This window comes from Pseudorasbora parva, chromosome 3 (assembly GCF_024679245.1).
Source record: "Pseudorasbora parva isolate DD20220531a chromosome 3, ASM2467924v1, whole genome shotgun sequence".
Lineage (NCBI taxonomy): Eukaryota > Metazoa > Chordata > Actinopteri > Cypriniformes > Gobionidae > Pseudorasbora > Pseudorasbora parva.
The window spans coordinates 52,559,202-52,571,538 of record NC_090174.1 but is presented as its reverse complement, the minus strand read 5'-3'; the positions used below and the strand labels follow the sequence as shown (position 1 = coordinate 52,571,538).

Genomic DNA, 12,337 nt, shown 5'->3' with positions numbered 1-12,337 from the left:
CATTTTCATTTATGCTTAAAGTAGTTCATTTCGTCTGATGGAATGTTTATGCTTAAAGTAGTTCAGTTTAAAAGTGGAAACAAAAAGGAAAAGCTAATATTTTGTAGGATGACCCAATAGTTCAAACAGCTTTCAGCTTTTACACTAGTCTCTAAATAAGAGCTCAGTTTTTATTCATTTAAAAGACTCCACCATGAACATGATCATTTCAAAAGCAGTAATTGAATCTTTACAGTGCCATGACTTCTGTAAGAACATTCATTAAAAATTGTTTCCAAGAAATACAAAAACAAGTGAAATGGCTCAACATAATTTATTTTTGTTTCATGTTAAAATGTACAGAGTTCTTTGAAAGTACTTGCTAAGAAAAAAGAAAATAAAGAAACAAATAAATGGAAATACATACAAGGACAAAACAGAGAGGAGTGGAAGGTGGACGCTTCCCACCATCAGAGAGCGCCCCAGCTTGGCTCTCTCTTTCTCCGGCTACCAGGCTCTCTCTTAGCTTACAACTCACCATGTACAATTACAAAGTATACGAAAAGGTAAGCAATATAAACAGACAGAAATATACTGAGCTCATTTTTACATGCCTCATAGATGTAAGGAAGTTGGCCTATACACACACAATAACCAAGAAAAAAGAAAATAACGCTAAGTGACCTTTAGATATCTGTTTTTTCCTTTTGTTTTAAAATAGCATTAATATACTACACAAAGATAGAAAACTCTAGAGATGAGATGGAATGGAAAGGTTAAAGGCATCTTAAATTCACTAAAAGTGAGTTGTAAATTTTTTTAGTTTTGAATTTCTTAATAATATTACCCCAAGAGTCGAGCTAAAAAATATGCAGTTTTTTCCTGAAACAGAAGTGAAAAAAATGACAGTACCAATATCCATGTCAGAATTTCTTTTTTATATTTTAGAAAAAACATTTTCTCTACAATAAGTCTTCTAAAGTCAAAAAGAGTCAGCTTGTGTCATAAAAGAAAGCTGCCCAGTCTGATAAAATTCAGAAAAACAAAAGCGCACAAATAATATATGAAACGTCAGGTCTTTGAGAAAGAATCCTCATATTGACAATGAATACTGGAACATTAAGAAATTCTCTGCCCGTTGTCCTAAAACAGTAACCATCTCAGGACATCATGCACTTTAACCTTTATCCCGGGTATGAGCGTTCGTCTGTCCATGTGTGCATTGCAGACACGGATCTAATTATTTGTACAACTCCCTCTCGTGGCTAACAGCCAGTATTTCTTCTGCATGATCAGCTGGAGTACGAGGAGCGCTATTTACTGGTGCCACAGTAAGCCCTGCTTTAGGAGGCATCGTTAACATCATTGGATGAGCACAGTTGCAAAGCTAACTGCTCAGCATATGTGCTCCTGCGTGGTTAAACCCTTTTTACCCACCACATTACGTGGTCGCTGCACTGTGTAGTATGAAACTGAAGGCATTCCCACTAATGACATCTGTGGAGTGTTCAAGAAAAGTGTGTGAACTAGATTTCACGTGTATGTGCTGTGAACCAGGTAGTACCAGAATATTTACATTATTTCCTTTCCACGGACTTCTGTTCAGTCCAGTCTATGGATGCATGGTCATTACTATTAGACATCCATTTGGGCTCTTACCACTATTGAGTTGGGATATACACGTTTCCGTACTGGGAAGACACAGATTTACAGATAATTGGACACCTTGTGTGTCCCGACTAGAAGTGTCTCCACGTAAGCTTTCAAGTGGCTAGAGAGCTTTGTGTTTGTGTGTGTGTGTGAGTGAATGCATTCATGAGTGAGTGTACGAGTGAGCGAGCATGAATCACTTTGTCCAGAACAGCCACACACGTAAAGCATGAGAAGGTCAGACTGAAACAAGCATTTCAACAGTCTTTGAAAAAATGAGAATATTTTAAAAATAAAAGTAAATAATAATAATAATAATAATATAATAAAAAAGAAAATTGTCCATCTACAATTATTTCGTCTCTTTTAAGGTAAGGCTTCCTATGTCAATTGAACGATTGTGTGCATGATTCAATGTATGTTCATTAGCAACGTAAATGTATTTGTTTCTCAGTTTGAAAAGTTAGGTCCACTTCCCCTACAGCTGCTTTGATGCTTTGCCCCTTCGGTCTCATGGATGGAGTGGCGGACACTTTGGCGGACCAACCCCTGTTGGTACAACCATGGCAGATATGGTCTGTAGGAGCATGACACTTGCCACAATAAAAGGTCCATTAGATCATCTCCTGTGATCAGCCCATCATCATCTCCCCAGCTCCGTCAGCTCAGAAAACTGGGAAATGAACCTAAAAGGAACAGAGCTTGACGACAAAATATTTATAAAGAAAAAGAAATTGTCGCAGTCTCTATGTCCTCTTCCTCCACCAAGCTCACTTATCTTGTTGCCTTTTCGCCCAGACTTTGGAGGGTGGATACAAATGGATCAAGTACAGAGATGCAGAGTCTGGTGGGGAATGTCTCTCAGTTCTCTCTGCTAGTTCTCTGGTGCTCATCTGCTCATGTAAGGCGACTGTTTGGGGACGCCAGCGTAGCTGTGGTGCGAGGGGCCCGTGTACATCATGTTTCCATGATGATTGGGCTGCATAGGCTGCTGCGGGTAAGCCTGCCCTCCCATCATGCCCATTTGCATCTGCATGGGGTACTGGGCCGGCTGGTTCATATAAGGCGGGTTACTGTGGTACCCGCTGTTCATCATGGGCTGCGGCATGCGGTAGCCAGCTGACATGGCAGCATTTAGTGGGTTCATGTTCATAGAGTTGTAGGCGGCAGGTGTGGGCATAAGATTGGTCATCATGCCACGCTGCACCGCTAGAGTGCGTGGAGAGCCTTGCATGGTCACAGCGCCAGAGCTGCGACTATACAATTGCTGCTGGTGAGGGGAGCCTGCAGGAATTTGAGAGGCTTTGGAACGAATTGAAATATGGCCTTTGACAGTGGCCATTTGGCCTTGCAACCGCTGTGTATGGGGAGGGGGTGGTAGTCCAATGTTTGCCCCTGTCATGTTGCACTGAATCAAGGGAGAGCCAAGGTTCATGGAGCCAGAACTTAAATTGGGAGGTGGGGTCATAGTTGCCTGACCCTGGGGCAAGGGTGGGTGTGGGGAAGAAGCAAGCTGTGCTAAGCCTGGGTTGGATAGCGAAACGCTTGTAGCATATGAGGTGACAGCAGCTGAATGTGAGTAAGACATGGCATGGGGATCCATGATAGTGTTGGTTAGCTGCTGGAGTTTGGCTAAACTGAAAGTAGCTGAGGGTTGACCGTAGCCACCAGCGCCAAAGTCCTGGCCCATGCGGTCATACAAACTCCTGCCTCCTCCACCACTGCCTGCACTTTCAGGAATCTCCATGATCATGGGTGTGGAAGCAAACCCATTTCCCATGCTACACTGCGAGAGCGCTTGCTGTTGAGGGGGAGGGGGTGGTGGAGCAGAGGGTGGAGGCTGAGGGTTTTGCTGCTGTTGAGGTGGTTGTGAGACTTTCTTCTGTTGCTGCTGGCTGGCACTTGGAGGCCTTTCGATGACACAGCCTTGTGGAGACTTTATACTGCAACTTGGAGTGCTGGCAGAAGGGGGAGGAGGTGGGGGTGGAGGTTGTGGGACACCACTACCACTGTTAGCACCAGGTCCAGTGGCTGGTCCAGGACCTGCTTGCTGAATAAGGCTACAGCTCCCCATGGCGATCTGAGAGCCAACACCTGTACTAGGGGATGTCAACCCAGGAGTTGAGACAAAGGAGCAGCTGTTGCCTTGCGAAGATGATGACGATGGTGTGGTTGAACTAGAGGATGAAGATGATGAAGAAGAAGCAGCCACCGCTGCTGCAGCAGCTGCAGACAGGCCACCTCCATTACTTCCATTTCCTCCTCCGTTACCTCCACCACCCATGGTTGAGTCATAGCTGCTCGGATTGTCATAGTTTTCTGTGGTGCTTTCGATGCTGCCAAGGTCACTGAAGCCACTGTCCACCACTTGCTGTGAATGATCAGAAACTGACGGCACATCCATCATAGGGGAGGTCTCCATGTTTTGCAGTGAGGGAGCTGATAGAGAGCTGGGATGTTCTGGGGTTATTTGGGTATACCCTCCACCTGTTCCCCCTCCAGTCCCTGTGGGACCAGGCACCCCTGGTCCAGGGTCCATAGGACCAGGAGTCATTCCAGGGCTGTTTACTGAACGGGCAGACTGGTTTGGTAATGTGGGCATTGGTGGGTTGGGCATGGGACTGTGCTGGGAGGCTCCACACTCTTCCACCAGGGCTAGTGTTTCCTCCTCTCCCTCACCGTGACTGTAGCTCTGGAGGGTTCGACAAGCAGCTAGCGTCTCCTCACAGTCCTGGTATGCTCCATGGGACTCTGCATCCTCCTCCTGAGCCTCACCTTGCGTAAGTGACTGGACAGCTTGCACCGTTTCTAGATCTAGCTCACTGCTGTGATGATGTGTGTGTTGCTGGTGGCTCAAGTCATCTTTGAAGTCAGGATGCTGATGCGAGTGCTCAGACCCCATCATGAGCACAGACTTATCCTCGACGTGTAAAGGCTGCATGTCCAGAGGTTCAGAGGGGACTGCAATGGCGGTTACGGTCTCTACAGCTGCTGCAGCTGCTGCAGATTCCTCTTGCTCTCGTCGTCTGCGTTCATCTGTATCAGCAGAGCAAGCCTTCACCTCCTGCACCTCCTCTGCATCCTCCTCCTCGTCCTCTGCCTCCTCCTGTTTGCTGACATAATCCTGTGCCACATTGACCTGTACGTCTAAAAAACCCTCACTACTCTGGGGTTCTTCTTTCACAGGGGGAGAGCGAGCAGGCGACGATGGTTCCTCCTCTTCCTCATCCTCTTGTTCCTCCACATCATCCTCAGAGTCTTGGCCCTTCCTCCTTTTACTGCTATTGCTGCAGTCACTTTTCTCTTCAAGACGACCGTCACCTTCGTCGTCAGCATCATGATCATCACTACGCCGGCTTCCTGAACCTGATTTAGTTGTTGTTCTCCGACTAACCCCATTATCGCAATCTTCATCATCCCGCTCTTCATCCTCCTCTGCATCTGCCAATTCTGTGTTAGCTCTTGGCTGAGAAACTCTGGTACTGGAAGACTGTGACACGGTACGAGATGATGGACAGCTGATCTTCTCCACCGCCCATGGTCTGTCATCCTCTTCATCATCATCTTCTGGCTCAGACAGAGAAGGTTTGGGTACAGGGGGAGGGACGTTGGCATTTTTTGGCGGCCGACCTCGCCTTTTGGGTTTAGATGGCTCTCTAAAGCTCTGAAGAAAATCCTCCTCCTCTTCCGAATCTTTCTGCTTCTCAGAGCTGAGGTCAGATGTTATAGCTCTGGCTGTCCTCTTACAGGTCTTGTCCTCCAATGTTGAATTATCTAGCTGCTTCTGCTGAGCTAATCGGCTTTGCTCAAATTCTTGTCTCGCTGCTTCCTCTTGGGCCCGCTGAAGGTAATAGCTGCGAGGTTTCCTGCCAGGCTTCATTTTGATCTTTTGGGGTGGAGGGTCCTCTGAGGACAGAACTGTAAGACTAGAGTCAGCTGTCTGACAGGCTCCACTACCAGGCTTCCTGCCTGGACGTTTCTTCCAGTGGAGTGGCTTGCGACTTTTGCCCTTAGGCCAGCCTTTCTTCTTCTTTACTGGGACCTCGGGCATCTCAGTTGATGCCCCTGTTCTCTGTGTGGCCTCTGAAGGTTCAGGTCTTCTCAGTACAGCAACTGGCTTCAGCACAGGAGTAGGATCTGAAAAAAAAGGGGTAACCATCCTTTAAACAATTTTTTAAATGACACTATGCCAAACACAAACATCACACAAAACTTTTAAAAATGCACATATAATAACCCCAGCAGGAGTCCTTATTTGTACTAACCGTCTTCCTCCGATTCAGTCAGATTGCCTCTGCTGATGCTTTTAAGGGCTGGTCCCATGTGTTTGCGGGCTGCTGTGTAACGTCTGAGAGGGTTGCCGAATGGAGTTTCCTCTTCAAGTCTAGGCATGGGCCTTTCAGTATCTGAATCCACAAATGGCTCATCCAGAACTTCAGTGGTCTCTGAGATGGTTTCTGTAACTACACTGCTGTGGGGATGACTGCGCTGACGTGCACGTCGCTTTCGAAAGGACTTCTGAGACTACAGGAGGAAGAAAAGAAAGGGATTCTTTATTATCCACAGCATCTCATGTTATGTTCAAAACAATAAAAACTGACATTATTTTTAAGGTCTAAATTAAATAAACATTCCATGAAAAAAAAACAAAAAAACATTGCATATACCTTGCATTTAAGACCTAATGTGGGCTTAGTGAGGAGAGGTGGTGAACGAGCCCTTGACTCATCGTCCTCATCTTCATCTTCATCTTCACTGCTCTCACTGATAAAGGCTGGACAGACTGGCGTAGGTTCACTCAGCCTTGTGGTATGGGGCAACAATGGCAGGTCATCTTCAGGCCCCTCACCAAGCCTGCGTTTTGGGCCACGCTTTTTCCGTGGAGGCCGCCCTCTGCTGCGTGGGGGTGGAACTGCAGGGCGCCTGGAAGCCTCCAAGGGACAGGCTGATGTAGAGTCAGGCTCATTTTCTAAGGCCAGGAGCATCGATGATGATGTTGTCACTTTATTAATGCCAGTTCTTTCATTCTCTTCCTCCTCCTCCTCCTCCTCATCATCCTCCTCCTCCTCCTCTTCCTCGTCGTCGTCCTCCTCCTCCTCATCATCATCATCATCATCATCATCCTCCTCCTCCTCCTCCTGTGGCCTTAGTTTACGGGGTCGACCTGGCCCTGGACGTGGTACATCCTTCACCTTGCACCATAACCAGTTTTTTGGAGGGCGCCCAGGTCCCCTGCGTTCCCCATTAGCCGTAAGAAAAAGGGAAGGACGTTCAGGACCAAGAACACTGTTGCAGATTGAAGAGGACTCTGAAGGGCTTTGGTTTTTGGGGAAGGCTGGGAAGCTCTTTTTCTCATCCTCCTTTTCCTGTTCTCCTTTCATATGCCAGGAAAGCGGGGAACTCTTGTGGCTCGGTTTGATCTATACAAGAGATAAGGTGCTCAGTTTCAGCATGTACTGGTAAACATCACAAACATTGCATACATCATCTACTGAACCTTGAATAAAAGTTAAGACGCTTACCTCTTTAAGTCTCTCCTCTCCTTCCTCCTCCTCCTCCTCCTCCTCCTCATCTCCTTCTCCTTCAGATACTACTGTGTTTGTGACAATAACAGGTGTCCAGCGCAAGCAGTCTGGATCAACTTCAAGAAGTCGAGGTTTGGCCTTCAGTCTGGCCATGTGAGTGGCCACCAGCTTCTCTCTGCGCAGAACAATCACCCTATAATAGGAAAGGAAATTAAAACCAGGAAACAACAAAAAGTGCTAAAATGTAACACTATTCTGTAAAAGTTTGGGGTAAATAAGATTTCTTAATGTTTTGTTAAGAACTCTTATGCTCACCAAGGATGTATTTATTTGATAAAATGTATAAAAACTTACTTACAAAAAAATGACTATGACCTAAATTAACTTTTCTACTTTAATTATTTTATAATTGAATTTTACAAATTAAGCAACAATTACTCCAGGATTCAGTGTTACACCACCCATCAGTAATAATTTCTAAAATGCTGATGTGGAAACATTTTTAAGGATCAATGGTAAAAACAACTGTTGCTTAATATTTTGGTGGAAACGTATTGTATTTTTTTAAGGATTCTTTGATTAATAGAAAGTTCAAAAGAATTTACTTGAAATAAAAGTTATAACAAATGTCTTTTCTGTCACTTCTGATTCATTTTGTACATTTTTGCAGAATAAAAGTATTATATTGTCTTTCTTGCTAGCACAAAACCAGGTTTTATCATGTACTTAGTTAAGTATGCCGAAGACGAAAGCACTGTGTACATTTTAGAATGAAAAAAAAAAAAGTTTTTGGTTGAAACATGAGAATTAATCTGCAAGAGCTGTGAAAAAGACCTTCCATTATTATTCTCTGTGCCAGCTTGTACAAAAAAGACAAGACATTAAATCAGACATAGTGTGTATGAGCATTTCTCTCACCGGTCCCCTCTCTGTTCCAGCATATTTAGATTAAGCAGGGTGGCCGTGATATCTTGAGGACAAATGCCGGTGACTTTGCTAAGTTTGCGGATGGTGAGTTGTCGATCTCTAATCTCATGCAGGCACTCTAGCACCACACTACGCCAATATGCCATGTAGGATAGCCGGCCAAGGTCTGACAAAGGCTTCTCTGGTGAGCCTGGCTGGCCTTCCCTCTTGGATAGAAGGTAACCTGCAGAGAGAGCCATAAGAGTTTATACTTTGTGTCTAATGACACATTAAATATATATTTTTAATAAATAATATTTCTTTTTTAAATCTACAGACAGAGGGAAGAAAGAAAAGATAATGCAGAGTACTTACTGAAGTCAATGAGGAATCGCCCATAGCCCTTTCGCTGATATTGTGGAAGAATCATGATGCAGGATACATTATACTTTTGTTGACAATGCTTCTCCTAAGGATAAAATAAATAAATAAATAAATTGTATACAAGCCCATACATACATATATACATACATACATATGCTACACTTTGAACGGAGTGGAATCAGATACTGAAGTAAAACTACGAAAATATATGTACACTACAGAACAGTCATATTTTAAAATAATCAATTTGTTGAATAGATACGGCATTAGTAGAGAACAGCAGTATGTTTGTCAACCAGGCTGAGAGGACATTCACATTAGTAATCTCAAGTGATAAGATCAATGTGACAAAAATGCACATAAATCTGAAACAAATGTTTAAATGTCATGATTGTTACGGTCTATTTTTTCAATAATTTAAATCCAGCTTGTTAGCTAGCCATGTTGCATCTAGCAGAAGCGTTTCAAACGGTTTACATAATCAGAGAATATGTTTACGATTTAAATTGTTTCATTTAAAAGACATTAAGCTTTCTATTGTTATACATCTCATGTGAGGCAAACGTAAGCCAAGTTTTTACGTTATTTTCGTGAGGCGCTCAAGTTTACATAGAGCGAGGTGGCATAAAGTGTATCCTGTTTGTTTTTTTATTTGACAAAAATGTTTTTTTAATGTGAGTGTACACAAATTTAGACCTGTTACAGTTTTGAATGATGCATCGAATGATCAACCTCTACTAGAAAGATTTGTGACACGATTTGCTCACCTTTGAAAAGTATCCTACGAGATGGCAGCCTTTACTGTCATTCTGTGTGAGTACATAAAATAGGAAGGGCTCCACATCATAGTACAGCGTCTTATGGTCCAGGAAGAGTTTGGCCAGCAGGCACAGATTTTGACAGTATATTGTGCTGACATTTCCATCCACCTGGAGTGAAGAGAAGTTTTTTAGACTTTGGTCAACTTAATGTGTCCTAACCAAATATGATGCTAAAAAGCAACAATGTGATGTAATTTTTCTAGGATTCAGATACTATTACACTAACAATTAGCTTATTTCATTTATAACTTACAGTATAATAGTAAAATGCAATGCCAGTAAGATTCTCAACTTCTAAATATTAAATCAACATTTTGAAATAAGTCATGCAGCAGAGATTTTGCACAAAACCTGCTGCACATGAACAGAGACTCAATTCCAACCATTTTAGCTCTTAGCAGAGCTGCCACCCTGGGTATCCCGCTGAGTCAGGACCAGAGCAGGAGCAGCTCTGAAACCTGAGCCTCTAAAACTAACTGACCAAACAGGAAGGCAAGCAGTAACACACCCAACAACAACAAGTGGTGTTGATTAATGTGGAACATAAAGGATGGTCACAAACATAGTGCGTTATGTCTCAAGTGAACGCAAATAGTCGAGAAAGACAACGCATGTGTACAGTATAATTGTACTGGATCTGGGCATGATGTCTTAAAGTGATAGCAGCATACTCAAACAACCAAGGACAAGGAAATCCTTCACTTAATGATTAGTCTTTAATTTATACAGTTAAGATTATATGCAAAGTTATTTTACATTTGATTATTCAATTTCTGTACCTGAAAACTACTGTAAGTTAGTTAATAAACACTATTTATTTGTATCGTTGCACTATTGTATGTATTTTAATGTGTCTGCACTGGCTCCCTGTCAAGTATAGGATTGACTTTAAAATTATTATTATTTTTTTGTATAAAGCCCCTAATGACCTAGCACCTATCTATCTTACTGATCCATTAGTTCCGTATAGCCCGTCACAAGACTTGAGATCATGTGATCGTGGCCTACTGACAGTACCTAGAGTTAGACTTAAATCGCAGCGGTCGTGCTTTCGTTACTTCTGGACACAAACTTTGGAATAGCCTTCCTCCATATATTAGGGTTGCCCCTTCTCTAAAAACGTTTAAATCTTATCTCAAAACATTTTCATTTCATTTTTTATTTTTTTTAATCTGTTTATTGATCTTTTACAATAATAACAGAATACAAACACGAGATTTCATTGGCTTTTAACACTGCTTAGTATGCTATCTTGGCTCTCATTGTTTATTGTTGATTGTTTATTTGTGTGCCTGTTCTAGTTCTTTTACTTCTTTATTTTATTGTTTTACTTTGTTTTCTTTTATACCTCGTACAGCACTTTGGTCAACTTTGGTTGTGTTTAAATGTGATCTATAAATAAACATTGATTGATTGATTGATTGATTGATTGATTGATTGATTGATTGATTGATTGATTGATTGATATTTGTGCTGTTGTTTAAAGTTTGATTATTTGTTCTTATATTGTTATTTTCATAAAAAAAAGTATTATCAATTTCTAAGAGACAATTGTTCAAGACCAGTTTTGTTTTTCAATGAATGAATACCTCCCTATTCTAGCATGTCCTATTCTGGACAATGATTGAAACGTTGTTTTACTAGACACTTCTCATGATACTTTTCCTCTGTAAGAGAAATCACTTGTTGAATTCCTCATCGGTAAGTTGCTTTGGAAAGAAGGCATCTCCTAAACTAAATTCAAATGTCTATGCATTACTACTCCCAGCTGTTCATTAAAAAAGGAGAAAGATGAAAATGTTTACTCTCACACCTAAATTTAAGACCTCTTAACCCCGCCAATTTTCTGTTTCCACTGTTATTACGCATCTTCTGAATGAATACAGAATCTCCCGATCAAAACACAGATGCAAAAAAACAAGCGATCATATGTAAGCAGATGCATATGTAAAATAATGTGATCAACATTAAACTGCATATAAATCCAAACTATCTAATGTTACTGAATGAAATGCCGACTCAGGACGAGCTTTAGGACTTTGCAAATAGTATGGGTGTTGGCTGGCAACTTTTTTTTATTTATATGCTGACAGGGAAAGTTAAATATCTTAAATTATATAGCAAAAATCTTGAATATAATTTTAATATTTTTTCTAAAGTTTAATTTAAGTTGATTGACCAGCAGGGACCCGTGAAAAAGGGTCTAGAAAAGGGCTATCTGTTCAAACAGATAGCAGCATGTAAGCCGTCTCCTGTACTGGAGAATTTAAAAATCATATGGCTTTCTATCCTCAAATTCTGTGCGCGACCATAACCATATAAGCTTAGTTAAATCTGATCTGTCAGCGCTGATTTAGACCACACCGATACAGATCTGTACATCATGTTTACATGTTCTTTCATAGAAACACAATGGCAGTAGTAAATCACCATAGTGATTCTGAAACAATGAGTGCTTACCATTCTTCATTTATTACCCTGCTGTGCGGCATCATTACAACACCTTGTGAGGGCAGGAAGTAGGCGGATGTTATTGCCTGAGCCAGTGTGGGAGTGTGCATGTCTATCAATGTGAATGAGATTTCCTTTGTTGGCTCAGCATGTACGAAAACACACATTTGCGTGTGCATGACCAGTGTAGACAAGCATATGTCTGTGCTGCCAAGTGTGTATAAACAAAGACGTGTATGCGCAAGTGTCTGTGTGTAGCCTATGTGTTTTTTATCTGGGGTGGAGATGTCTTGTCCTCACCTCGAACACAGACACATCGTCCTTCCTGTAGATCTCGTTGGCAGGCGGGTGGAACCAGCTGCACTTTCGCATGTGCTGGTAGAGAATGCTGCGACTCTTCATGTAGCGTAGACAGAACTCACAGAGGTAGAGCTTAGGGAGCCTGTAACATCAAAACAATCACACATCAGTATTTACAGCCTAAAAATCAAAGGTGCAGAAGCACATCTCTCACGAGAGCCTATAAAAGACAAATCAAAACAGCAAGAGGTTAAGATGAATATATAAATCACAACAACTTGATATACTGAAAGACAGCGCACTCGTATTACTATGAATGAG

At 42.1% G+C, this 12,337-nt stretch overlaps 1 protein-coding gene across 3 annotated transcripts in view; it reads right to left on the bottom strand.

Annotated features, from left to right (window-relative positions):
- Positions 1–294: 294 nt before the first annotated feature.
- The window catches only part of kat6a (K(lysine) acetyltransferase 6A), a 47,305-nt gene continuing 35,262 nt past the window's right edge, over positions 295–12,337 (bottom strand). For all 3 annotated transcript variants that reach the window (XM_067439433.1, XM_067439436.1, XM_067439435.1), the window contains exons 10-17: positions 12,017–12,158; positions 9,212–9,373; positions 8,436–8,529; positions 8,073–8,304; positions 7,152–7,347; positions 6,297–7,049; positions 5,895–6,153; positions 295–5,766 (exon numbers count right to left, since the gene is read on the bottom strand). In XM_067439433.1, the coding sequence (XP_067295534.1) occupies positions 2,519–5,766; positions 5,895–6,153; positions 6,297–7,049; positions 7,152–7,347; positions 8,073–8,304; positions 8,436–8,529; positions 9,212–9,373; positions 12,017–12,158 (5,086 nt within the window). In that variant the 3' untranslated portion in view covers positions 295–2,518. The remainder of the gene's footprint in view (positions 5,767–5,894; positions 6,154–6,296; positions 7,050–7,151; positions 7,348–8,072; positions 8,305–8,435; positions 8,530–9,211; positions 9,374–12,016; positions 12,159–12,337) is intronic.